The sequence below is a fragment of the Jatropha curcas genome, chromosome 11 (genome assembly GCF_041381405.1).
Source record: "Jatropha curcas cultivar XTBG-Jc1 chromosome 11, XTBG_Jcur_1.0, whole genome shotgun sequence".
Taxonomy (NCBI): Eukaryota; Viridiplantae; Streptophyta; class Magnoliopsida; order Malpighiales; family Euphorbiaceae; genus Jatropha; species Jatropha curcas.
In genome coordinates this window covers 3,163,413-3,191,325 of record NC_143161.1, presented here as the reverse complement: position 1 = coordinate 3,191,325, position 27,913 = coordinate 3,163,413, and the positions used below count along the sequence as shown (strand labels likewise).

The 27,913-nt window shown below is 33.8% G+C and overlaps 5 protein-coding genes across 8 annotated transcripts; 4 read left to right on the top strand and 1 right to left on the bottom strand.

Moving 5' to 3' along the window:
• The first annotated feature begins 9 nt into the window (after positions 1–9).
• On the top strand, positions 10–4,008 carry LOC105633983 (potassium channel KAT3). The gene is made up of 10 exons (XM_089715924.1): positions 10–256; positions 415–573; positions 694–751; positions 844–1,161; positions 1,709–1,948; positions 2,161–2,259; positions 2,354–2,386; positions 2,478–2,663; positions 2,750–3,479; positions 3,700–4,008. The coding sequence occupies exons 1-10, from the start codon at positions 48–50 to the stop codon at positions 3,840–3,842; spliced, it is 2,175 nt and encodes a 724-aa protein (XP_089572050.1). The 5' UTR covers positions 10–47; the 3' UTR covers positions 3,843–4,008.
• Positions 3,974–8,939, bottom strand: MNS3 (alpha-mannosidase 3). Of its 2 annotated transcripts, none has more exons than XM_012216707.4 (6): positions 8,295–8,939; positions 6,552–7,513; positions 5,790–6,051; positions 5,087–5,284; positions 4,753–4,901; positions 3,974–4,619 (listed from the first exon to the last, which is right to left on the bottom strand). In XM_012216707.4, the coding sequence occupies exons 1-6, from the start codon at positions 8,370–8,372 to the stop codon at positions 4,373–4,375; spliced, it is 1,896 nt and encodes a 631-aa protein (XP_012072097.1). In that variant the 5' UTR covers positions 8,373–8,939; the 3' UTR covers positions 3,974–4,372. The 2 variants fall into 2 exon arrangements, with proteins under 2 accessions (XP_012072097.1, XP_012072098.1); XM_012216708.4 differs by having other exon boundaries at positions 8,161–8,938.
• Positions 8,940–13,065: 4,126 nt separating this feature from the next.
• Positions 13,066–15,433, top strand: NMAT1 (Intron maturase, type II family protein). The gene has a single exon (XM_012216705.4). It carries the CDS (start codon positions 13,205–13,207, stop codon positions 15,290–15,292), a length of 2,088 nt encoding a protein of 695 aa, XP_012072095.1. The 5' UTR covers positions 13,066–13,204; the 3' UTR covers positions 15,293–15,433.
• Positions 15,434–16,537: 1,104 nt separating this feature from the next.
• On the top strand, positions 16,538–22,804 carry LOC105633981 (Ribosomal protein L18ae/LX family protein). Of its 3 annotated transcripts, XM_012216704.4 has the most exons (6): positions 16,568–16,901; positions 17,154–17,229; positions 18,065–18,179; positions 20,909–21,024; positions 21,110–21,173; positions 22,311–22,804. In XM_012216704.4, exons 1-6 carry the CDS (start codon positions 16,679–16,681, stop codon positions 22,650–22,652), a joined length of 936 nt encoding a protein of 311 aa, XP_012072094.1. In that variant the 5' UTR covers positions 16,568–16,678; the 3' UTR covers positions 22,653–22,804. The 3 variants fall into 3 exon arrangements, with proteins under 3 accessions (XP_089572321.1, XP_012072094.1, XP_012072093.1); XM_089716195.1 differs by lacking the exons at positions 20,909–21,024; positions 21,110–21,173; positions 22,311–22,804 and adding an exon at positions 18,793–19,079 and having other exon boundaries at positions 16,538–16,901; XM_012216703.4 differs by lacking the exons at positions 16,568–16,901; positions 17,154–17,229; positions 18,065–18,179 and adding an exon at positions 20,336–20,480.
• A 2,342-nt stretch (positions 22,805–25,146) lies between these two features.
• Positions 25,147–27,309, top strand: LOC110008621 (Cytochrome b561/ferric reductase transmembrane protein family). Its single transcript, XM_020679284.3, has 4 exons — positions 25,147–25,613; positions 25,849–26,010; positions 26,601–26,749; positions 26,916–27,309. The coding sequence occupies exons 1-4, from the start codon at positions 25,485–25,487 to the stop codon at positions 27,268–27,270; spliced, it is 795 nt and encodes a 264-aa protein (XP_020534943.1). The 5' UTR covers positions 25,147–25,484; the 3' UTR covers positions 27,271–27,309.
• Positions 27,310–27,913: the final 604 nt, after the last annotated feature.

Genomic DNA, 27,913 nt, shown 5'->3' with positions numbered 1-27,913 from the left:
ATAGCTATACCTTCTCATGTCCTATTCCTCATTACAGGGCTTGGGAGATGTGGCTGGTTCTTCTAGTTATTTACTCTGCTTGGATCTCGCCGTTCGAGTTAGCATTTTTAACTTACAAAAAAGATGATGCACTTTTCATCATTGACAACATTGTCAATGGCTTCTTTGGCATTGATATTGTTCTCACCTTTTTCGTTGCATATCTCGACAGCCACAGTTATCTTCTTGTTGATAATCCGAAGAAAATAGCAATCAGGTGCATTTACTCACACATCATTCAGATTGAGAAGAATCAACAAAGTATTTTCCTTCTATTAGAACCACACTAATCCAGTTGGCAGCTACCTTCTATACCTGTCCTTTTCCCTTTCACTCACTGTTCAATTAGAATAATCACATCAATCCAATTCACAGGTACATATCTACCTGGTTTATCTTTGATGTCTCCTCAACTGCACCATTTCAGTCTCTCAGCCTTCTATTCAAAACTCAAAGCGGCAATGAAGTTGGCTTTAGATTACTCAACATGCTTAGACTCTGGCGTCTCCGACGGGTCAGCTCCCTTTTTGCAAGGTTGATTAACTAATACAGCCTATCTTTCTTTGTTTCCCTTTTTTTTTATTATGGCTTCAGACAATTCCAAATTGTAGTGAAAGAAGACTTGAATACCTATTAACTGGTTACCTCTTTCAGACTTGAGAAGGACATCCGATTCAACTATTTCTGGACTCGGTGCATAAAGCTTATTTCTGTATGTCATTAATTATTCCAACTCATTACAAATATGTTGTACAGGCAAGTTCAGTAATTCCTAACCACCTTTCCCTGTCTGCTTGATTTCAGGTAACCTTGTTTGCAGTACACTGTGCAGGATGCTTTATCTACTTGATTGCAGATCGATATCCTGATCCAAAGAGAACTTGGATAGGTGCAGTGAACCCAAATTTCAAAGAAGACACTCTATGGGACAGATATGTAACTGCAATTTACTGGTCCATTACAACACTAACAACAACTGGATATGGAGACTTGCATGCTGAGAACCCCAGGGAGATGCTTTTTGACATCTTCTATATGTTGTTCAACTTGGGATTGACAGCTTATCTCATCGGAAATATGACAAACCTTGTAGTTCACTGGACCAGCCGCACAAGGAATTTCGTAAGTTTTGTTTTACTTGTAGCCTTCTGCAATAGGTTTCACCTGCTGTGAAAAATTCAACAGATTCAGCAATAGCTAACTGGACTAAAATAAATCACGAGTCCAAATCAACAGTACTTAAGGGTCCATCAGGAAATAATTGAGTATTTGGATTTGTGTTCCAAATGAAAAATGATGAAAGATAAAATGGTCCCAAATCCAAATATTTGATCATTTAAAATGACTATCTATTCAAATGAAACCAAAACTTCACTATCTGTCAATTAAAATTTTGCAAGTTATTATCATGTCTACCCTGCAGTTTGCCAATTGTATATGCAGAACTTCAGACGCGGAACCAGCAAAAAACTATTTTTTTGCCATAAGATAATTTAGGATCATCTGTAAATTGCATGCATTGATCTTATGCATCCCACTTGGGAATTTACGCTTCACAATGTAACTTACTAGTTAGTTTCTTTGTTCAAGTATCATTTCCTTCAACAGAAACAATGCTTTCTCTAATCTGACAATTAACATAAAAAAAACTTAATTTTGAACATCATAGAGGGACACAATCAGAGCAGCTTCAGAATTTGCTGCACGAAATCAGTTACCACCTCGCGTACAGGATCAAATGCTGTCACACTTGTGTCTGAAGTTCAAAACAGAAGGACTGAAGCAGCAAGAAACCTTGAATGGCCTGCCAAAAGCAATACGTTCAAGCATCGCGCATTATCTCTTCTACCCCATTGTCGAAAAAGTTTATCTCTTTCAAGGGGTTTCTCATGACTTCCTCTTTCAATTGGTAATAATACTTTATATGTATATTGCATATTGTTCTTATGTATGCTCAACACTCTTCCTTTCTCCTCCCCTACCTTTTCTCTTATTAAGCTAAAAGTGTAAGATGCTCTACGGCTGGCAAAAATAACAATAAACTGATTACCTGTATGGTATTTCATGCACAAATTGGGAACACATAACAGTGAACTAACCCAGTTTTACTCTTTTTAAAAGGCTACAGAAATGGAAGCTGAATATTTTCCCCCCAAGGAAAATGTAATTCTGCAGAGTGAAACTTCAACAGATCTTTATATACTTGTCTCAGGAACAGTGGTGAGTCTAATTTCAACCTCATCAATTATCACTCGGTTCCAAAAAGAAATACTATCTGACACTAATTTGCTTTGGAAACCATTACTTGGTGCAGGAATTGACGTGCCACGCAGATGGACATGATCAGGTGACTATTTGTTACAAGTCATATGCATTACTTCATTTTTGCCACGTGCACAGCAAGCCTTCATAGGTCATACTGTCACATGATTATACAGGTTATTGCAAAAGCTACAGCAGGGGATATTTTTGGAGAGATAGGGGTTCTGTATTATAGACCTCAACCCTTCACAGCAAGGACAACTGAGCTTTCTCAAATACTACGACTAGCAAGGACTTCACTGATGAACACTATACAGGCAAATCCAGAAGATGGTCAAATCATAATGAATAATCTTTTCAAGGTAATAACATTTCAAGTATTTATTTTTTAGTAAATATAATTTAGTCTATTCACCATGCTATAAATTTCTATCCTGCACAACTACAGAAACTGCACAGGTCAGAAAGCACAGACTGTGATAACCAAAACAGAGATCCAGGATTGATTCTCCACGAATGCTTTGAAGGAGTACCAAAGGAAAGATGGCATTCTGAGATAGGATATCAAAATCATTCACATGGGAATCCATCAGGGCGTGAAGTAGGAGATACATCTTTTGAGGAACTCAAGGCTAAAGAAAAGAGTAAAACAGGCATAGATCATAATTCCATTACACATGTGGCAGCTGTAAATTCAATAACTGGGGATGGCCAAATGGCTGCGGTTCACAAGGGCCATATTGAAATGGTGAAGATTCTACTAGAAGGAGGAGTAAATGCAAACAATCCAGATGCCAGAGGGTGGACCTCAAAAGCTCCAGCAGAACAACAAGGAAATAGGAGCAAATATGATATCTTACTAAGCTATGAAAATAGAAGGAAATTAGATGAACACAAAATAGATTTTGTTGAAACAGAAACTACTGATGATGTCAGGAGCAGTCAAGGGGAACATAAACGAATCAGTAGGCCCAATTGGTTTAACTTTCATTCCAAAACAGTGCCCACAACCTCCAGCTCATGCGTTTATAGTTATTCTTATGATAGGGAAGCGAAAAAACTAACCAAAAAGAGAGTCACTATTCATATGCAGATTCACAATAAAAGTACATTCCAGAGACCACATGGGAAGCTAATTATCCTACCTGATTCAATAGAAGAGTTGCTCAAGATTGGTGGTAAGTCTGTTTGACCTCAAAAGAGCATTTTAATACTAACCTAAATTTGAGCAACAAAAAAGCATATTAATATCAAGTTTCAATAAGAATACAAATAAAAGCAACCAAAGATATCAAACCTTGAACAAGGATGAGAGTTGCTCAATAATCTTTCCTTTCTTGTGCTTTATCAAATTTTGCTTCACCCAATTTGTCACTGTAGCACCTTTTTACACTGCAGGTGAAAAATTTGGAGGCTACAAATTTACAGGAGTCATCAATGCTGAGAATGCAGAAGTAGATGATATACGTGTCATTCGAGATGGTGATCATCTGTTTCTCCTTCAAAATGACACTGAAATTTTGGATTGTGATGTGACCTAAAAATCCTTCTGAAGGTTTTGATGTAGAAATGCATATATCTAGATGTTTTCGGCAATGTATAGACAAATATCAACAAAAAAGTGGATAAATCTATCGGTCAAAATCAAAAACAAGCAGTAAGAACAGGAAAATTGAAGTCAATTACAAATGGTTGCACTTTTTCTCATTTCTTTTGGTGCAAATAACCCCATCCACGTATAACAATGAGAAATTTCAATAAAAAAAATTACATAATATAACCATGTCATAACCGTGTGGGCAGTAAAGATATAAGAGCCCAAAGAAAAAGTTTCTTCTCCGTAAATAATTAAGTGCGGATCAAATAACTGATGCACTGTGCATGAAAGGAAGAAGGTCAATTCTGCCAACACTTCTTGATTACCATTTCACTGATTGCCTTTTGAACCAGGACGAACCCAGTAAATGACGCACCGGAAAATTTAAAGCAGCAGTCAAGACTATTGCCCACCAAAATATAAGTTTGCAAACGTGTTTCTTCACTTTTTGGATGCAGAACAGATCAGTCCCTCTTATGTGCCTTTAATAGGAAAAGGATGAGCTTCTGTGTTAAACACAAACTTATCCAATGGAATAATATTAGTATCTCCAAATAGCAAGTATAGATACTTCAACGTCTCTCCCAAATAGAAGGTCTCCATCTTGTCTCTTCTCCTAGGAGGAAGCATAGTAACATCCTCTAAAGAACTGTATCCAGCAGACTCAACCTTTGTGTACTTCTCAAATGCTTCAAAGATCTGCCAACCCCATTCACGGTATCTGCAGTAAGTAATATTTGCTCAGATTAATGCAAGAATCTTGTACAAGACAGAGACAGTCTTTGTGTTTGCAGTATATGCGATGAAATCAAAGAATACAGGATAACCGAAAGCCTGAATATTCAACAACGTACTTTGGATCCTGTGTGATCCGATACAATACAAACAGCGATTCTACAGTTTCAGGGCGTAAAAGATTATGACGATCCGCATGTTTGATTATTATGTCATCAATAAACTTCGAACTTTTATTCCCACCATTAAGCCCAGCTTCAGAATACTCCTGCATAATTTAGAACCATAAATCAAATAATTGGAAAACATAACCACAAGGACATGCTCTTAAGTATAAAAGAATAACAGCTTCCAATGAAGGAAGAAAAAGTGCTACAATACTTATTCTGAAGCATCTAACAGTGGATTATCTAACAGCATTCTCAGGAAATAAATATTACAAACAGAACCAACCTTGGTATGAAAGTAAGCAATTTCTGGGGCCAAACCAGTAGAAGTAACTGAATACATTTCAAAACATGTCTTTGCTAAATCTTCAGCGAGCTTTAAATTTTCAAGGTCTTCAAATTTGAGCAGATTAGCTTTCATCGCCTTTTCCTTTGTGATGCCCTTTGTGGCACCAAGAGCAAGTGTACCTGGCAAGAAGCACACCTGGAAAAGAAAGTAGAGAGTTTGTGTATCATCAACTAGTGAACACGTGCATCATGGATGGACTTAGTGATTTTTATTTCAAAGCTGTGAAAGTAAAAAGAATCAGATATCTCTCTCCAACAAAATCAAAAGATGAGAAAGTCATTTACAAGTAAGGAAACTGATAATATGAAAAGTAACCTGAGCATTGAAATGCATGCTAGACCAAAATCTGGCAGGCCTTAAACATACATCTTTAAGACTAGTGAGAGACATGTTTCCTCTCCTCAAAACATTTTTCTGTTTCTTTCGCTCCACGCTTATCAGAGAATGCAACAACTAAATATACTATATGTGCATCCAACATGTGCACTAAATCAGAGAGAGAGGTCCTTCTCCAGAATGTCTTGAAGGACATTACAACCAACAAAAGAATTCAAAGAATAGGCTCAGTTTTAAGCACATCTCAGGTATCAAGATTATATAGCATGTACTCTGCAACAATGAATACGAAAATTTCACATACCAGGTGGTCCATTTTGGGGCTAAAAGAACCCTTTGGTCCATTAGGCAATTCCCCCACAAATACCAATCCATTTGGGATTGATTTCTGAACGAGTAGGTTTCTAACACCTTTTATTGCCTCTTCATACATGTTGTATAGATATGTAAAATTGGCATCTCGACTGGTTCCCTGCTGAAGCCATACTTTGATTAGGTACTCATAATAACTGTCACCACGAGATCCCAGTCTAATATTTTCTCCGCTAAATTCACCGCTGGCAGGACTGCGATTGATGAAAAGATAAATATTAGATAAACCACTATTCTCTCTCACTAACCAGGAGAACTGATTCACACGCATGTTTTTGAGAAAAAAAGGGGGAGAAGGAAATAAAGGCAACGAAAATTAGATGAATAAATTTTAAATGGACCACATCAACTTTCTTCATATAAATAATATGAAAGAAAAGGATGCTATAACATGGAGAATTAAGTCCTAATAACCTCTCTAACATGAAGCAACAATAAATAAAAAGGAAAAAGCATTCTCCAGTTGAGCTGAATAACACATGAAAATGCAGCATATGAGTGACTCTGCATCTAAGCATTTTAGCATGAATGAGTAGTGGATACAGAATGAACGGGAGGCAATGGTGTAGAAAGGAATGTTAATAAAGAAAACAACAATAATAGTCATTTAGGTATTTACAGTGCAAAGCAAAAATGACAGCATTGGTTTATGACTGCATGAGTAAACATTAAAATAGGGGCGGAAAACTTGTACCTTATGTAGATAGGGACCAGACCTTCTACTTTTGGAAGATTCTTCATATGTGCCAAGACCTTCATAGCTTCCACTCCATACTTTGGATCACCAGAAACAGTACTGAGATAATTGAACTCAAGCTGCAAAGTTGAAACTTCTGAAGTACTACTCAAACCATCTGGAGAACTATGAGCTGATGGATCATGTAGAACAACATCACTAAAAGGAATAGGAGTTGGACTGGAAGTAAAAGCCAATAACAGACGATCAGCTAAGTTACGAGCAGTTTCTAGATAAACAATTGGTTTAGGCCCCTTATGCACAGAGTCAGTCCCTTGTTCACCTCCACTTAAATGGTAAGCACTTAAAAGACCACCCAAGACACGAATAGTAGTTTCAAATAAATTAACTTGGCCTTTCTTACTAATCCTATCATTAAGGTGTTTTTCAATCCATGAGCCTGCTTCAGAAACAATGTCATCAGCACCCATTATCATGGCAGTATCAAGAGCATCCACAACAGTGGCACCTAGGCCTCCTAATCCATCAACTCCCCGCTTGCTGAGTGGCATAAGTTCATCATAGCCCATTGCATAATTTTTGTAGCCAGACCAAGCATGGATGAAAGCGTCTTTCACTTTTTGTTGCCTTTCTGTCCATTTTGGATCAGCGTTAAGCTTCTCTGATTCATGAATAGGTTTATTATTTCTAACCTTCTCATCAGGTGACAATCGAGGAGGAAGCCTTGGTGGTTTCCTCCAAAATCTTCCAAGTCTGCTATTGCCATCTGTAATTAACTTGTCTTCTTCACTACCTTTTATTCCTTTTGCTAGTCCATCAGAAAAAGAATGGGGAGTACTAGGATGAGTCAGCACAAGATATGCTAAACCAAAGATCATTAATAACAATAGGAACTTCCCTGTGCTACAACTTATACATTCACGTTTTAAGTTAGTGGTTATCAAGGACTGTGAGATCACCTGGAAGAAAATAACATAATAAGTTGGGAAGATTCCAAAGTGAATTAATGAATATTTATATTGTGGAAAATAAAGAATCTCAAATGCACAAAAAAAAATTGTAAAACAGAGACTTTAAAGAGGTAACACGAGGGCATCCTATTGAATTGGGTAAATTTTTGACATTGTTATGAATATTTCACATTTTGAATTGACTAGAGCCAATGCTTAGAACTTGGACAACAATTAGGGATTAATGAGAGCAAGTAATACTGAGTTACACTGAAAAAATAACTGAATAATGAGTTGTAAGATAAGAATTCCATACACAAACAGCTCCAACAAATAGATGTAAAATCCATCAGTAAATAATTCATATAAGAAAAAATAGAAATCACTGGATCTGAAAATTATTACGGGCGACTACTGGTGTTCCTTTATAAGAGATCCACAGACAATGGGGAAAAACAAATACATAAGCAATACAGTAGAAAGAAATAGAATCCTTAAATCGAAACAACAGTGCAGAGTTCAGGCTTCAAAACTATTTTGCGTCGTCACCATTAGATTATAATTAAACAAATACACAAAGATACCTCATAATTAACTTATTTTTAAAGCAATACAACTTAATAGTATCTCCTAAACTCATAAACAATCAAACTCACCAAGCTACGCGATGGCACAATTGAACCGAAACTAGACTAGCGACCATCAAACAAGCACAAAAGTGATTCAGGAGAGAGAAACAATTACTGTCAAATTGATCGCACAATAGAGAGATCTAAGGGAAGATGAAAACCTTGACGAGAGACCGTTGACGGAACTTGGCGTTATCATAGTGCACATCTTTCATAGAATAAGGAAGCGATTTCGACATATTTAGATTAAATTAGGGTTTCTCCAGTAAATAAGTGATCTGCCTCACTCGCTCTGCTATGTTCAGTTGCAGAGAGAGGCAGAGTGGCAATGGCAAACACTTCCCACTTGAGAATTATATTAGATCAAATTGAGAATTGGATCAAATCAAAACTTCGACGGAGAAATTAGAGAGATAGAGAGAGGAAAAAAATTTGGGCGGGACGGTAATGGATTCGCGGGAATGGTAAAAGATCAATAAATGTTTTTTTTTTTTTTTCTGTATGGTTTGCCGTTTGGTTCGGTTTTAGGAACAGAGGAGAGACAAGGTGAGGTAGGAGGAGAAGTTTATTAACTTTCAAAACGCGGTGCTGGCTTTCAATTGAAGTCAATGACAATGTGGCGGAAACAGTAGAGAGACTTTTCTTTTCTCCGCTTCTTTGGCACCGTTGCCTTCCGTCATTCGGATCGTGACTCGTGTCTGTTTTACACTTCGCACCATTACGTAACAGTTGAGAGACCGAGTGTTTAAGAATTTTAGTCAAAGGGTTGATCTGGCAAATGTTATACTATCTCAGAAAAAAACAGAGAGAGAGAGAGAGAGAGAGAGAGAGACGTGTTTGATTTTATTTTAAGAAACAAAATGTGACAATGTTGTTGTAGCAAAGTTAAGGTGAAATGTACCCGCAAAAATGCTAAAAACTGTCGCAATTTACAAGGAGAAATGTATTTATGTTAAATGTAAGTTTAGATGTTTGTGGATGGAATAAATTAATATAGTTTTGTTAACAATTAAAACTTAATTAAATAGAATCTCACTAATATAAAGTTGTCTTTAATATTTTTAAAAATAAAATATTTATGGAATTAATTAGAATAAGATATGCATTATCCAACCCAAAATTTTGATTTTGAAGTATTATTATGTGTACATATGTACTTATATATTTACCAAAATTAAATTCTCTTTCACACCTAAAATTGACATAGGTATCAACAATTTACAAAGGAAAAAAAAAAGATCCATATTGTATAATATATATTAGGAACAAACTCCATTATATATGTGTTGTACATATAGAGAGAGAAATAAAACTCAGTTAATGTTGGGTAATATACTGATTATATATTTTTTTTTCATAGAATATAATGATCACTTATATTCCTTAAACATTTGTTTAGATATAGGTATTTTGTTGAATGAAGGAATCACGAAAAATATATAGGAAAAAATGTTTTCCTTTGTTTGTAGAAAAGAAAATATTGAAAAATATATATTTCATTTATTTTTCTTCTGGATCAATATGTTTTGAATATTTTCAATTTAGAGAGAAAATGATGAAAGTGAAAATTTATTAAATTATCCAAATATTTCAAAAAATAAAATAAATGAGGATAGAATTGTAAATTTGCCAAGAATAATATTTTATTTTCTCTAAAATTTTGCCATTTTTAAATAAAGAAAATAAATTTATTTTTTATTTCATTATATCCAAATGCATAGGTGAAAAATAACTGTTAAAGAAAATGACTAGTGCAAATAAAATGTAAAAATTTAGGTATTTTCGCATTTTAATTAAATATTTTGCAAATTTATCTTTTCAATTTTATAAATTTGTGATGAAAAAAAAAATGCATTAAAATTCAAAAAAAAAGTTCCATTACATGAATATAAATAAATGATATAAAAAAATATTAGAGATCGTATACTTATTGAAAAGGGGATGATATGAATAATAATAATAATTTTTTTTTTTTTGAGAATTCATTTATTTTTTTAATTAGAATTATATTGATTCAATTCTCGTATTAGAGTTTACCAATTTACTGGGAAAATCTATTATATGTTCATCTAGGTGCTATTTTTTCCATCATTGTATCATTTTTTTTATATATATTTTCTATGTGTAATCTATGCGAAATATATGGATTAAGAAAAAATTGTGCGATTTAACCTAAAAAAAAAAAAAATTGTGCCTAGTTTTGATTAATCATTGAGTCGGCAATGAAGGATTACGAAACTCTTAATTAGTCTAATTAGATATTGATCACTTTATATAGAACCCTATACCTTCTTTTCCTCTTACCCCCTTAATCTCTTTCTGTGCCTCAAAAGCAACAAAAGAAACCCTTTGGGATTAACAGATTCACCAATCTCATAGCTAATCAGTTCCCCTCCAATTTCTTTCTCATTTATAAATGCACCAAAGCAAAATCTCTCAACACTCATGGGTTTCAATCTCCATTTTTTGAAGCTTTTCTGCCCTTTCATCTTCTTTCTCTTCCTCGTCATCTCCAACTTCGTTTTCCCTTCCACTTCGCATGGAATCCAACCCAAAACCTCTCCGAAAGAACCCGCCCAATACCAAGTTTTCTACATCAAGAACGCCCAACCTTTCTTCCTGGACGACAATGAAGGACTGATCAACAAGAAGAAGAAAAATAAGAAAGGGAAAGTGGTGAAGAAGAGAAGGAAACAGATCAAGAACTTTAAAACTAGAGCTTTCTCTGTTATGTTGCCCAAGGGCTTTGTTCCTCCTTCTGGTTCCTCTCCTTGTCATAATGAGAAACCCACCTCCAGACTCACATTTCACTGCGATCTTTCATCAAACACGAAACCCTAGTTTTCAAATCCTTCTTTATCTTTCTTCTCAAGCTTTCTGGGCGATTCTTGTTACAGTTCTTGTTCTTCTTCTTCCTTTTTTTTTTTTCAATTTCTTTTATTTGAAGCTACTGGTTTTGAATGTGTAGACACGATTTTGGATACATTGTAACAAATGATAATAGAATAAAATTAATAGATGTAAAACCCAATTGAGTTTTGTATATTCAGTTTCTTTCTTTTATTTTTTGTTATTTTATTTATTTTATTTTTGTTGATGCATGATTAATCTGATCTTCCCTTCTATCTGAAGTTATCATATTTGGACTTCTTTTCTTGAAAATATTACTGATAAAATGAAACTTTTCAGTATGTATTTCTGTATTTTGGCCTCTTAAATTACACATAACTTTACAAATCAGAATACTGAATCAATAGAAGAAACATTCATCTCCTTAAATATTTTAAGAGGAATTAGTCTGTAATTTTCAATAAAAAATTTAGTTAAGTTTTATAAACAAACAAGAAGGAAGAACCCTTTTGACTTTGTTTCTTTGCTCCCTTCTATCTCCTGGTTCTAATCTTTACGAACTTTTTTTAGATTTATAATTATTTTAGATTGACTCTTTCATTCTAATTCAATTTATTAATGGTAGTATTTTTTTTTTTTAATGCATTGGAAATGTTGTTCAAATGAGGTAATATTAATTAAAATTTTAAATCATAATCTCTTTTGCATGTTTTTTTAATATACATTACTATTATTTAAGCTATTGAAAAATTTATGTATGTCAATAAAGAAAAACACTCCTGTTAACTAAAAGGTAAACATAATACGCTGTAATTATGAATTGAAGCTCCAAAAAATAATAATCTCAAATTTATTTTTCAATATCATTTAATTAAATAATCTAAGATGATTTTTTTTTTTTTTTTGGAAAAGTATAATTAGATCTCACTTTCAAACACACGATGTCCATTAATGCTGTATATGCTTACTGAGAGTCAATGAGAGATGTCTGTTGCTTTGATATTTTTGTTATGTTATTATTCAACAGTTACCATTTGAGTATTATTGACCCACAAAATTCAACAAAACCATGTGATTTTGCATCGTTTGCAGGGTTACTGTTTCATGGGCTACTAACATTTTCGTAGCGTGTACTCCAATGCATGCAAGATATGCATGCAAACTGTTTCCAGTCCATATATGCAATCTTAATTTCTTGGTGTGTTAAAAAAAAATATATATATATATATATATATGTGCACTAATAATCTTCTGTAAATTAATATTTTGCATAGATAGGCTTTTGTTAATTTGGCCTCTATCAACTCTATTTTTTTAATATATTTCTATAATTATCATAGTGTTTGAAAATGGTATATATATTATATTTGCAACGTAAATTTGATGAAATTCATTTATATAACACATATATATTCGTTGTTTTCTTTTCAAAAGCGAATATTTTTTATGATCAAATACATAAATTAATGTATGAACTTATAAAAAAATTTTATATTTTCAATAGCAATCTTAAGTTTTATATTGATCTATAAAATCTTTTGAATTATAAAATTATACTAATTACATATTTAACTTTATTCCTTTTCTATTCTTTAAGAGAAAATATTTTACTTAGTTCTTTTTTTTTTTTTTCAAAAAACTCTAGCCACTCTACCTCCTTAACTTTATTATTTAAAATTTTACTCTCCATTAATTTCAATATGGCTTCAATAATTTATATTAAAAGTATAAAACTATTATTTTTGTTAAATATAATATTGATATTGAAAAATATGTAAAGATTTTTTTTTTCTAAGAGGCTTAATAAGCCGAAACTTCGCAAGTAAGAAGATTGATCAATCACACCGGTTGGATGTAATTATACTAATTTATGTATAATGAAATTGTCATTATACTTCTCTAATGAAATTGAAATGCTAATTTATGTATTAAATTAAGCCCTTTTTTTTTCCAACGCGGAAATGAAGGGTAAAAATGCGACAAAAAAAGCATATAAGGGGGCTAATTAACCGACAATTTGGCCTTCGCCAAGAAGGGGTCATTTCAAACGATAGTATCTTATGCTTACGAGCGAAGCCCGCCAACAATTTCCCAGCGAAACCCAGAAAATGTCACCGGGAACAACGAGTGCCACCGCCTCTTCACTCTTCCGCTGAACCCAAAATTCAACATTGCCAAATAGCATTATATACCTTTTGAATCAGTCGGAAGATTCGAAGAAATGTCATTGAGGACATTTATCGAACACATTCCGTCCTCTACTTTCTCCCTAAAATCTCTACCTTTTCTTCGCTCTTTCTCCTCACTAGCAAATCGTCAAGACCCGTGCGAGCGAAGCCCGCGAACTCATCAAGACCCGTACTCTCTTCTTAAAGAAGACCCAATTGAAATATGCACTTCTCTTTGGGTCAAATCCTTCTCTTCACCTCCACAGGCCACCTTCCAAAACCTAACCGGTTTCCTGTCAAAACTCGATATTTGGGTCCTCGCTTACCAGCGATCCTGTGCTCACATTACTGGAACATTCCCTCCTCGAAGCGCTTTCCACTCCCACACTCTTCATTCTCTCCTCTCCCTCCAAAAAGAAGTCGTTCACAACCGTTTCAAATGGAACGACAAGACTCACCAAATCATCCGCAGTCCAAATGACAACCCGTTCAACAAACTTGTCTCCAAAACGAAGCTCAAAGCAATGCTGGACTCGAACGATCCATGCTTTCAGGATCGGGTGGTTCAGGAAGTTCTACTAATGGTGCTGGAACCATTTTTTGAAGCGCGGTTTTCGAGTAAGTCTCACTCGTTTAGACCTGGCAGAAATGCACACACTGTAATTAGGACAATAAGAAGTAACTTTGCAGGATATTTATGGTTTTTGAGAGGTGATATAAGTGAGATTTTTTATTCTATTGATGATAATGTTGTCTTAGAATGCGTTGAAAAGGTTGTTAAAGATAAGAAAGTGTTAAATTTGATAAAAACTGCGCTTAAAACACAAATTAGGAGTCAACAATCACAAAAGATCGGTGACAATGAAGAGTTGAGGAGGAAGAAAAAGAAGAGGGTTACAAAAAAGAAGATTTTGAATGAGAATGAGCCAAAACCTGACCCTTACTGGTTGAGAACTTTCTTTGATTTTGCTCCAGAGGAGGCAGTGAAGGTACCTAATTACGGTTATTGTGGGATTTTGAGTCCATTGCTTGCCAATGTTTGTCTTAATGAATTGGACCAAATGATGGAAGCGAAGATTGTTAAGTTCTTTAGGCCAAATAAGCTTGATTCCATATGGAGAGACTCAATTGATGATGGGTGTCATAACCCTTCTTGGCCAGAGTTCGTCCCATCCAGTGGAAAAGAAAAAACCCGGAAAATGGATTACATCCGATATGGAGGTCATTTTCTGATTGGCATTCGAGGCCCCAGAGAGGATGCAGTGCAAATTCGGAAGGAAATCATCGAGTTTTGTGATGCTAAGCTTGGGATCAGGTTGGATAATTCTAAAATTGAGATTGAACACATAACAAGGGGAATTCAGTTTTTGGATCATATAATTTGCCGAAGAGTGATATACCCCACACTTCATTACACAGCAAGTGGAGGCAAAATTGTGAGTGAAAGGGGTGTGGGGACTTTACTTTCAGTTACTGCTAGCTTGCAACAGTGTATTCGCCAATTTAGGCGCCTTCAGTTTGTTAAAGGTGATAAGGATCCAGAGCCGTTGCCCTGCAATCCTATGCTCTATTCAAGTCAAGCTCATACTAATGCCCAAATGAACAAGTTTCTTGAGACCATGGCTGATTGGTATCGATATGCTGATAATCGAAAGAAAGTTGTTGGATTTTGTGCATATGTGATACGCAGCTCATTGGCGAAACTTTATGCTGCCAGGTATAGACTAAAATCTCGTGCTAAGGTATACAAGATTGCTTCGCGTGATCTCAGTCGACCACTGAGGGAGAGTAGTAACAATTCTGCACCCGAGTATTCTGATCTTTTGAGGATGGGACTTGTGGATGCAATTGAAGGTGTTCAATTCTCCCATATGTCTTTGATTCCGTCTTGTGATTACACTCCATTTCCAAGGAACTGGATCCCAGATCATGAACGGGTTTTGCATGAATACATTAGACTACAAGACCCAAAATTCTTTTGTGAGTTATGGAGATCAATAAAACATCAAAGTTTAACTTTGCCTCAAGATGAGATATCTGAGATTGTCTGGGATTACAAGACTCTTGGAATCCGAAGGTACCAATCTAGTGGTGAAAAAGAGCCAAATAATGCTTCTGAAAAGTTGGACGAGACTTCATAAATTCTGCTGTAAATTAGTACATTAATTATTTGATGGACTAATAGAATTCTTGGAATTGTCTACCTTAATGACACTACAGCGCAAGCAAGAGAACTTGCTTTCACAGTAGGTAGCAGCAACTCCTATACCTACCGCTGCTTGCAAGGGAACTGAATCCATGGCAGCTAGCGATGTGATTGGAGTAGATCAGGAAGTCCTCTTTATCGCATATTTGGGCAAGAATTGAAGCAGTACATACAAGCACCGCCAGGAAAAAGGACTTTAGATGGGAGATCCTTTGGACAGGAATGAGTAAAATTTGATATTGATTTCCCATCAGGAACTGATGCAATTTGGAAACAGAAAATAGTAGTGGAAAATGATTTTAGCTGCTGCTGCAAAGATGGGTGGCTACTCCTATGAGCAGTTAAAACTGTCAAGACAGAAGTACGCAGGAGCTAGAAGAAGGCACAGAAACCAATTGGGAGAAACATAAGAGGAGATGGTTTTATATATAAAAGAGGTGGAGCGAATTTGAGCATGTAGTCATTTGACACTCAATACATCCTTAGTTTCATAGCAAAGATTTTAATGACCAAGTGAGCGAGCTTGGAATTTCTTACACTCGAAGTGTCTGGCACAGTAACTTGTCAGTACTTAGAGCCCTTGCTAATCCGAAGGTACCGAGCTTGGCAGTTTACAACGAAAGCATGATCGAAATTCATTTTATAAATTTTGGTCTTACTTTATTTGCAAGGATATAAAATAAATTTTGGTCTTATTTTTTTTTGCAAGGATATAAAATAAATTTTCATATTTGATATATTATGTATTAAACATAGAAAATTATCTGAAAATCTTACAGTTGCAAACCCTACCATCCCAAAAGAAAAATTTAAATTGACTCATGAAATTTAATTTATTACTTGTTCTCCTCTTTTCTGTTTAAAATTATATATTCACCTCAAAAAAAAAAAAAAAAAAGAATTGGATCTACAATTGTGGATTGCAATGATATTCATGTCTTCCATAATAATGTTTTAGCTAGTTGCAAAATTTGAGAAAGACTAAAAAAAGCCCAACCATTTAGAAAAGACCATGGAAAGCCCAGGAGCAGAGCAAACCCTTAATTTACCATTTTAAGAAGCCCAACAGAAATCCAGTCCGTCACGTTATTGGGCATCAGATTTTGGCCCTAAAGCCCTAAATTCGGCCACTTTGTTACTTTTCCTTTACGCCACCGTCAGCCAATTCTCCTCTGGAATTCACCGCCCCTTTTCTTTGCCTCCAAAATTCAGTTCCCTCAGAGGAGGAGGCGAAAATATAAAAGATCAGCGGCTTTCCCGTTTTCGTGAAACTCTAATCCCAGTTTAGGTTGACGGAAAAAGATAAGTAATTGATGAAACGATGACCGAAGAAGGAAAAAACAGAGGCGTCAACGTCACCGGCAACCCGCAGACCCAGTATTATGGGACTTTTCAAGGCGTCGCCAATTACTATCCTTCTGTTTCGCAGCCCGCGCCCCCGCCCCCGCCCCATACGGTTGTCGGTTTTCCTCAGCCGATTGCTCCTCATGGCTCCATCGCTAATCCTCAGTACTTTCCTCATGGATATAATAGCTTTGCAACAGGTATATATTTCCATAATTTTATTGTTGATGTTTATATATATAATATACTTGGAATTTTCAGTTGGTGATATCTGTTTTTTTTTTTTTTTTTTTTTTAAATCTATAACTTTCAATTAAAACCTGACTTAAAATTTCTTTTTTGTTTTTCTTTGTGTTCATGAAGATATAATACTTAATGGAGGTTCTTTATACAAATTTTATTTTTTGGTTGAATTTGAATTTATAGCTTATCGAATTTGTGTTTCATGATAGGTTATGCGGTTATTGAGGGAAGGCCCGTGAGAGAACACAGGCTTCCATGTTGTGGTTTGGGCATGGGATGGTTCTTGTAAGTTAACATTGTAATTTCTGCACTAAATTAGCTCCTAGAAATCATAGTTCTGATTCTTGTTGTATATTCCTTCATGGTATTTGTAGTGAGATGTAATATTCCCATATTATTGATCCTTCCTATGTTATTTTTTGTTCTGTGAATTTTTATCAGCGTGATAATTGCCTTTGCCCATTTTATGATCAAATTTGGTTGAGAAAGAAGAACACGTTCTGTTACGTTATTGAAGCTTATTTGTTGTTCGTTACTACTATGTGCATTACAAATGAAAACAGAATGAAACTCAGATTACTGTTCATTTCATTAAAGCGGATGAGTATTGTGAAATTTTTAGGTGATTGAATCAAGCATGTAACCTCTTAATAGTAAGTTTCGATACTTGGCTCAAATTGACTTCTCTTTATAATGATGAGATATTGTAGATGGCTAGCTTCTCTATCCCATTTCTTTGGATTTAATCTCTTCTATTGATCTTTTGACCTCCTTTTTTATATTTTCTGTTTCCATCAGCATGCTTTCGCCACCCATACAAAATCCTAAGTTTTGGGATTTTTTTGCTTCTATTTGGCCATGTTGTGTACCCAATAAATTTTCCAAGTTACACTTTAGTGCATTGCTCTCCATGGTTGGTTCACTAAATATGGAGCTTTAAGTTTAGGAAGTGGATGAAGCTGGGATTGATTCACGAAACCTAACATTGAGAACATAAGCCTTTCATCATGTGTAAAGTCATATATTTTATTCTACTTTCTGATTGGTTCTAAAAAAAATTGTCACATTTTTTTCTGTTGTCTATGTGTAATTGAGGTATCTGTTTTCCTTTCTTTGCCAGGTTTATTGTTGGGTTCTTTTTAGGTGGCATTCCTTGGTATGTTGGTACTTTTATCGTGCTCTGTGTACAAGTGGATTACAGAGAAAAGGCTGGATATGTTGCATGTGCGATAGCTGTAAGTGAATCCCATTCATCATTTAATTCTTCCCTTGCTTGGGGATGTAGGTTAGGTTATCTTATATGCTCGTTTATTTGCCGAGCTGATGAATGTACTGCTGGAATTGTGCTTATTCTAGTTGCCAAATAGCATTTGTTTTTTTTTTTTTTTTTTGCCCATGTCAATGGACAAATAGTTGTTTGTTGATGTCTGGGTTTCAATATAAACCTTGCTACACGAAATTTGTGTCTGCTCCACAACTCCACCTTTGAGGTTCTCTATACTCATTTCTTCATGACTAAAAAGAATCCCTTGTTTCTCTATAGGGCTGCATACCCTGGCTATCCTCCATGTATATAAGTTGGTTGTTGGATTCGGAATTAAGTTTTAGTCAGGGGAAGCTGGACAGCTCTTTTCAATATGAAATTATTTTAGGATCATTTTTTGTCGATGCGAGAAGGAGTCGCATGAAGGCTCATTTTTCTTGAATCAAACCCCACCATTTGCAGTGCTTGATTCTCTTTTTATTTCCAAAATGAACTTTATTTCATATTTTAGGTTCTAGGAAGTAGGAAATTAAGTGTTTATAAACTCTCTTTGCCCATACTGAATTTTCATTTTATCTTTTCAGTCTATTCTTGCCATGATTGCTGTTACTCTCGGGGTAACTAAAGGAGCTCACACCTGGTGATGACATGACTTTTATATGGCGACTGACTGTTTTTTATTTTCAAATGCCAAATTCTGTAAATGGTCGTTTTATATTTAATTTCTATTTTGAAGTTTTCTTTTTTAATGTTCAAAGACAATTGTGATAAATGCTAGAAATATATCTTGTAAATATATATACTTATTGATTGCGGAAAAAAAATGAGAGAAAAGATAAGGTACTGCAACTTCCATTGTTGCTAGGAATAATTTGTTTTTCTCCTATTCTGTTTTTTTTTTTTTTTTTTTTTTCTCGCTCGAGAAATCACGTAAGTGGAAAGAGGTAAATTTGACAAACCCGATTTAAAAGACACTAGTTTGTTAATTGAGCCCTGTTTGCAATAAATGAATTTTACAAGATTTGGTAGAATTCGATTATACATTCAAATTTTTGTGTTTTGTACAAGAAAAAAAAAAGTAAGAATTTGATTTTATGAATTTAATTTTATAGATTTGAATATAGTTAGATTGAAAATTTATTAAAAAAGTGAAATTTCTAAATGAATTTAATAAATTTAAACAACCTATTATGATAAAACTTTCTATCTTTTTAACCTTTTAAATTTATTATGCTAATATAGAGCGTATTTTAAAAATAAAAGTTAATGATTATTTTATTTTTTTGAACTTATTTCAATTTTAAAATTTTTAGAATTCATTCATACACATTTTAAGTTCATCGGGTAAAATTAACACTAACGCATTATAATAATAATAATAATAATTCGATGAATTTGTTTTAAGTTCTAAATTTAGACCACAATTCTTATCTTTATTAGCTGAGGTGGGAGATATCACTACAATTTCCTTTGGTTTTCTTCCTTTTTTTTTTTTTTTTTTTTTTTTTTTTTTTTGCTATTGATTGTTTCTGTTTTTGTTAATTCTGGTTGTTTCGCTTGGGTTTTTCTTCGTTCATTCTTCTTATTCTTTTTGTGCTAAATGATAATAAAAATAAAATAACAAGTATGAGCGTTAATTGTTTTTATAATTTTGGCTGAGCGATTTTTTTTTTTTGAACAAAAATTATGGCTTGTATAATGCTTAATTGCTTTTCAAAACTAAAGTGTCTTTTAAACTTAATAAGTGAGTTCACATGTCACCAAATAAACTTAATATATATATATAATTTTGACTAATTTTTTTAAGTTTAATTTTTGGCCAAAATTATTAAATTAGTTTGGATAAAATAATTTTTTAAAATTATAAAATGTAAAAACAAATTTTCAGTATTTAGAGATATAAACTATCTTTTAATTTTTATTACTTTATCCAAAACTGAGTTTAATTTACCAAAATCAGAAGGTATGGACTCAATTGAATATATTTAAAAATTACAGGTGTCAAATTAGCTATAAGAAAGAAATACCCATCCAATTGTACGAATTTACACGTGTAGGCATCTAAATCGACGTTCGCAAACTTTATTAGCACAGACAGTTATCTTATCAAATACCTCTCCAATTAGGTTTTCGACCTGGGCTGCATACTATATAAACCTAATAAACCCTACTTCTTTAGCCTTCACCACTGAAACGAGAGCGAAGGAGAGGACGACGGCAGCCTCGCTTACACATCTGCTTCTCTTCACTCGAGACGATGGTAACTTACAAGGTTATTACCTGATCTTTCTACGCATCCATTGCTTAAGTTCTTCTTTTAGTGTTTGTTTCTCCGCTTGTCTTATGGTATCTATCCATTTTCGTAATGTTTGGTTACTAAACGTTTCCTTTCCGTTTTCATTTTCTCTGTTCTTTTTTATTTTTGCATATATGTATGTCTTACATTGTTAGATGAATAGGTATTGTTAGAAAATACGTTCTGTTATATATTCTGCCGATTTGATGCTACAAGTATTTAAAGATTTACTCAGATTTAAGCTGTTAACAGTGGTTTAGGAGCCTTTAATTTTTTTTTAGTAGTTGAAAATGTGTGCTATTTTAGGACTCTTTTAGCAGACAAGTGATAGGTCATAGAAAATCAGATATATATGGTTTCATTTTTGGGGAAATTAATTGATCTTCTTTGTTTTCGGGATGCAGTTTCACCAATACCAGGTTGTTGGAAGAGGGTTGCCCACTGAGAATGATGAGCATCCAAAAATTTATCGGATGAAGCTGTGGGCCACTAATGAGGTTAGGGCCAAGTCCAAGTTCTGGTGAGTGACTCGTTGATTTTGTGTTTTTAATGTGGGGATTGGATGTTGTTTAATCTCTGTTATTTATATTTGTTGATTTGGACAGGTACTTCTTGAGGAAGCTGAAAAAGGTCAAGAAGAGCAATGGCCAAGTACTTGCTATTAACGAGGTATAAAAATTTGCTGTATGGTAAAAGCGTTGCAACTTTAATGTTCCATAGAATGTCTGGTTTGGTTTGTTTTTGTTCTCTTATTATGTTTGTTTGAATGCACTGCTAGTTCACCAGATTTTGGCTCAGGAAAAAATGTGCTTTTAATGATAATTCTGAATGCTATTTTTTAAAAATTTAGACATTTTAATTGTTGTAAGCTTTACGTATATTTTTTGTTTGTTTGCTTCATCGAGAATTTATTTATTATCAGTTTTGAAATGAATGTTGATTGTGTTTCCACTGAATAATCATATAAATGTTGGCTTCATCATCTAGTCAATGTGGATATGACTCATTCCCATTTGACTCGTTCCCTTGAAACAACACGACTTGAGTTGCTTTTCGCATCTCGCTCCCTCAGTTACTCCTACTCTGCTTTGGGTGAACACTGAGAGCAGCAACATATCCAGAACAAAGACATTCTGGATGCATCGTGCAATTGGAATTATTTATCTTAGTGCAATTTTTTTGTAATTGAAATTGAAGAGAACTATTTACTCTGTATTCTTGAACTTCAAGAAATGGTTTTGATCTCCGATATCTGGTCAGTGTGGATATGACTTACTGCCAATTGAAGCCATATAAATGGTGTTGCTTTTATCATATAACTCTTCAGCTACTCACTGTAGCTTTATGGAGAACAGTGGAGCAGCTGAATTGCTTTTTTCTATTTCTTCAGTGTTTATTTCTTGTTTGTCTAATTTCTTGGAAATTAAATGTGTTGTTGGATCCCTTACAATATTGTTTTAATGACATAAGGCTGAACTAGCTCTTGATGCTTCATAATCTGGTCAGTGTGGATATAACCCATTCCCTCTTGACTCGTTCCCTTGAAGCAATATTACTTGTGTTGCTTTTGTCTTATCTTTCCCTCAAATATTTCATGCTGCTTTGGGGGAACACTTGAGCAACTACATTTGCTCTATGTATTATACTGTTTTGATTGAATGGCATGTGTTATGGAAGGATTTTTAATTCTCTTAACGTTGTTTTTTCCTTTGGTTAAGGTTTACCTGGATGTCAGTTATGTTCTTTTGTTTGTTCTCATAACGTAAATTTTTTATGTTCTGATGATTTATTTGTTTTGACTTGTAGATCTTTGAGAAGAACCCAACTAAGATCAAGAATTATGGCATTTGGTTGCGTTACCAAAGCCGAACTGGCTATCACAACATGTACAAGGAATACAGAGATACCACTTTGAATGGTGCTGTGGAACAGATGTACACTGAGATGGCTTCCCGACACAGAGTAAGGTTCCCATGCATTCAGATAATCAAGACTGGCACCATTCCAGCTAAGCTCTGCAAAAGAGAAAGCAGCAAGCAATTCCACAACTCGAAGATCAAGTTCCCATTGGTGTTCAAGAAGGTTAGGCCACCAACCAGGAAGCTTAGGACAACATACAAGGCATCCAGGCCCAACCTATTTATGTAAGCTGTCCTCATCTGAAAAATGATGAGTAAAGAGAGGGATTCAGTTATGGATTTTGTTTTTCCTAGACTTATCATTTTTGTTTATTGGATATTGCTTTTGTTTTCAAATCTTATTTGGTAGACCAGTCAGAAATTATATTCTGTGTTGTGAGATCTCTTTTTTGTTTACTTCTAAAATTGCTTTGGATGTTATTGCTATTTACTTTTTAGCATGAACTGATATTTCATGCTTTATTTCCCCTCGTAAGTACTAATTTTTTATTCTCTCCTTTGCGAATCTCAGTTGGTTTTGTTAAAGTCTTCCTTGTCTCCTGACAATGAGATGAGATATGGGAGATATCGTCGCATTCGTTGTAATATATTTACTGATTTTTATAGTATTTTTATCTGTAAACGAACTCGTAAATGTGGCTTGTATTTGCGTGTGATGATGCTAATATTTGTGCTGAAGGGTTACTTTAGCTTGGCCTGTATGAAAAAGGAAACATTAGCTCAGACTGGATTAGGCATGCGTTGATGAGGCAAAGGCTGCTGGTATTCGTTGGTCTGGATTGGGCCTGATTTGGATAATGATTTCTAAATTTTTGTTTCTTAAGGGTGCTCGGGTAAATTAAAAAATATATTGATCGGATGGGCTTAAGCCCGTAACATGAGCAATTCCACTTAGACCTATTGGTTGTGGTAGAGTGTTTTCTAAAGAATGACATGTGGCACAGTTTTTTTTGTAGATTTGGCAGTCTAAATTATTATTTGGTATTTATTTTTATTATAGCTAGTAGTAAAATAAGGGATCAGTGCTTTTGTATGGCAAGAAAGAAAAGAAGATAGTACTAGGATTTGTAATTCATTCCATTATAGACGCCATGAGGCGCATACGGAACTACAAGTCTACAAGCTACTACGTGGATATTAAATGTGACACAAATGTTGCTGCATATGCAACAAGTAAAAATCTAATTAAGCACATAATTACATTGTTAATAAAGTGATTATACCACTGTCCGTTAACAGTTGGCGGTTAACCTGTTTCTAACTAAAAAAAACCTACTCCTTCTCTGAACTCCCTAATCAAGATTCAAAATGAAGTTGATGGTGATTGCGCACCAAATATCTTGTTTTCTAATTGAAAATAATTCAAGGGTAATGATTATTATGACTTTGTAATTTTTGTCATGATCCATTTGATTATCTACTTAGCAAAGATCAACGAAAAGATCTTTTACCCTTATAAATATTAGAGTAACATCTCTATCAAATAATCCACTTTCACGATTAGTGCTATTATTTAACCAAGTTAATTAAGATTAACATTGAAGTACCGACCTTTCTTTTTATCTTTTGAAACGTAACTTTAACTGCCTTTTCATTGTATAAAGAATGATGCAAATCACAGGAGAATAATTGGGAATGTTGATTAGGTTTTGTTTGGTTAGTTTGCCCCCCGGTAGATATGGATTAAATCTATAGCCAAAAAGTCAAATTGCTACCAGAATATGTAATAAGTGGATTATGATAATTAATAATATTAGTGATAGATATAATTAGATGAGGGTCATCGATATGACACATGAACAAAGATCATGCATATAATCAAAAATCAGCTCTTTAGTTTCTGTCTTATGATGAATCTGATGAAATTAAGTGCAGTGTTCAATTGCATTAGGGCCCAATCTAGCTTCGTCTGATATCTTTATCTGATTTGTCTCTATGTTTTTCTTTTTCTAAGAACAAATATATTTTATAAAAAATATACTTACCGGGAAACAGTACATTTTAAATCAAACAAAGCTTATTCAACCGTTAGATTCTTATGCAATATTTGAATTTTGTATATTAAAACCAAAGATAAAGGAAAAAAGAGTACTTTAAAAGAGGTGGGTAATCCACCTTTTTTTGCAATGGATACGGCCTGTAGTATGGTGTACAATATACATGTAAAAGACAAGAGAGATCGTAGAGATTAAATCTGCACGATCAAATGGGTCCAAAAGTTACACTTGTCAACTCAATTACCATGATCAAAATGGGTCATGTTCTATAGAAAGCAAGAATCAATGATGTTAATGTTGGTTTGCATAAAGTCTAAATTGAAAACGATGTCAATCCAATGTGTCACCACTAAGAACAGTCTTTGAAGACTAGTACACTAGGATTCAATTTCAGTTATAAAACTAATAATAGATATTGAAGGATTTAATTCTTAAAAAAAAAAAAAAAGATTTAAGTAGTGTGGATATGTATATAAAAAAAAGCTATGCAAACAACCATATATGTTTTTTCTTTTCTTTTTTTTTCTTTTTTTTTTCTTTTTTTTTTTTTTTTTGTATTTAGATTTTCATCCATTGAAGAATTGACCTTGTGTTTTGCCAACCCACTTTCTCTTTTATGCAACCAAAAAGCCTGCCATTGTCAACCCCACTGTTGAAAATTAGAAAAAATATTCATAATATGCACTTTCTTTCTTCTTTTTCCAATTGCCCTTCATGTACAAGACTGCAACCCATCACTGAAACGCCCATGCTTCCTTGTATATGTATAAATAAAACCATGCTATAGTCTATACCTATTAGCCTTCTTTTTTTTTTTTCATTTTTTAGGTATAGCTTCTACTTCTCTCAGTCTCCACATTTCCTCTCCTTTCCCATATAAATTCAAAAGCATCATTATTATTGTTTTTTGTCTACTTATCTCGAAAAGCTTTCTGTTCCCAACTTCCATTCAAATCTAACCATATTCTCTTATGGGTATTTCTTTATCTTTCTAAAGAAGAGAGAAAGAGGGACTTTAGTAGGGTTTGGCTGCAATTCTTGTTTCTATATTGGAGGGCAAAAGAATGCAGAAATTTCATCTGCTTGTTTCTTTATCTTTGCTTGCTTGCCTTGTTACTCTTCCACCATTTGTTTCTTGCTTGTCTCACGAAGATATCAGCGGTCAGAAGAGCACGAGACATAACATTCATAGGGTACATCAATTTTCTTCTTTTTCCCCACTCAATTTTTTCACTTTTTATAGCACTATTTCTAGGAATTCCACATTTAAATTTTTTTGTTACTTCAGTTCTTCCTATATATTCTTCTTCTTAAATAATTAGAACTAGAAAAATATCTACGCATTCATATATAAAAAAAGAATTTCTAGACATGCATTAGGTTTTTGAGTACTACATCTCATTATTTGTCATAATTTACTCTGTGCAGCTAAGTCCTAAGATGAAATCTGAAGTTGCTCTTCATGGAGTTCTGTTATGGGTGTCCATGGGGTTCTTAGCGCCTCTTGGGATACTCATTATTAGAATGTCCAATAGAGAGAAAGATGTAAAAAGAAGGAAACTTTTCTTTTACCTCCACTTGATTTTGCAGGTAAATAACTAATTACCATCTTGCTACTCTTCTGCTATATACAATGCCCCAAATTCTCACAAAAAAAAAAAAAAAAAAAAAAAAATTTAAGAAGAAAGCAAAAGAAAAGGGATAAAAGGAAGTTTGAAGCAATGGTAAATTAATTTTAAATATCTGGAAAATGCTTTTTTAGAGTCAGTAGTTGTTATCATGCAATATCTTTTGTTCAGGTTCATCATCAATCTTCACTTTAACTTTAATAATGATGTCTCCAATTGCTATTTTATGTTTTTCATTTTTCATTTTTTCGCCTATATTATTAATTAGTTTCAATAGTAAATCAAATCAGTTAACAATATGTTTATCATGAATACTTAGAAAGCAAGAAAGGAAGATTTGTCTTCATGAGTACTGTTGTTGTTGTTGTTGTTGTTTTTGTTAAATATGTATTCATGTGATCCTAATCATTTGCTAATTTATTTTTACCATTTCTTGAGCTTCCATGTTTACTTCCCCTTGGGGATTATTAATTAAAATAAACCTTAATTATTATTAGTTATCAAAAACTAAGATGAAAAATTTATTAATTTTATTTAATTTCCGTTTGACAGGCACTTTCTGTGCTTCTTGCCACATCTGGAGCTATCATGTCCATAAAATCATTTGACAATTCTTTTGATAACAACCACCAGAGGATAGGTCTAGCTCTTTACTGTGCTGTTTGGGTGCAAGCTGTTATTGGATTCTTGAGACCTCTAAGGTAAATCTAGCTGCAAACTATACTGTGAATAAAACCATTTATTCTCATTCAAGAGCTTTATTTTATGAAGAAAATGACAAATGAGGCGGATCGAGTGTTTGATAAATTTTCAAACTCAGATCCAACTTATAAACAAGTCTAATAGCGAACGATGAATTTGTTGCAGAGGGAGTAAAAGAAGAAGTAAGTGGTATCTCCTGCATTGGATGCTTGGAACAGTGACATCTCTAGTTGGGATAATCAATATCTACACGGGGTTAGATGCTTACCATAAGAAAGTATCAAGAAACACAAGAATTTGGAATATACTTTTCACAGCACAAATCTTTTTCATGGGTTTCTTTTACCTATTTCAAGAGAAATGGGAGTACATGCAAAAGCAAGGAATGATTTCAGGCAATGAGACAATAGAAACCACCAATATGAATCAACTTATTACTCATACTGAATCTCAAAAGGTGTTGGCTATGGTGCCTGAATCATGTGCCAAGAACAATGCACTAAAGAACTTGTTTGACTAATTGCTTAAAATTGATATTTATGGATTTGTATTTCTTTCATTTTCACCTTTTTCTTTTCTATAATTTCTTTATCATTTTTAATTATGGGTTTTGCTTATATATGTATACTTTATTTCTTGATGCTTGCACTCCATTGATTCAAGTTTCTTAAAGTTATATGTTAATGGAGTGCATGCATGAAAAAGTAGAGTATAATTAGCAATATCCCTTCTTATATATATTGGGTATGGAATTTCTTGTGATCTCTTTTTAGTCCTGATTTAGAAACGGGCATTGGAAAAGGAACACTTAGGTAATAAATTGTGTAATTCTTGGTACAAGCTATATTACCAAGTTGGTGTTTTTGTTGTGTACATGACATTGAATGAGTGGTATGTATGTAATGAACTATATTATGTGGTAGGAAAAAAAAAAAGAAAGAAATGTGTTTGTTCTTTGCAATATACTAATGAGTTTTTTTATTTAATATATTTTTATAGTAGGAATGCATACATATATTTATGAAATGAAAGAGTAATTCCTTAATTTTTTTTTCATTGGTTCATTGTTTTAGTTTCAACTTAACCTAACCAAAAACAGTTTTAACCAAGAAAATGGAATGGATAGCAGTTTGGTTTATGGACATAAATAGACCAATTGGCCT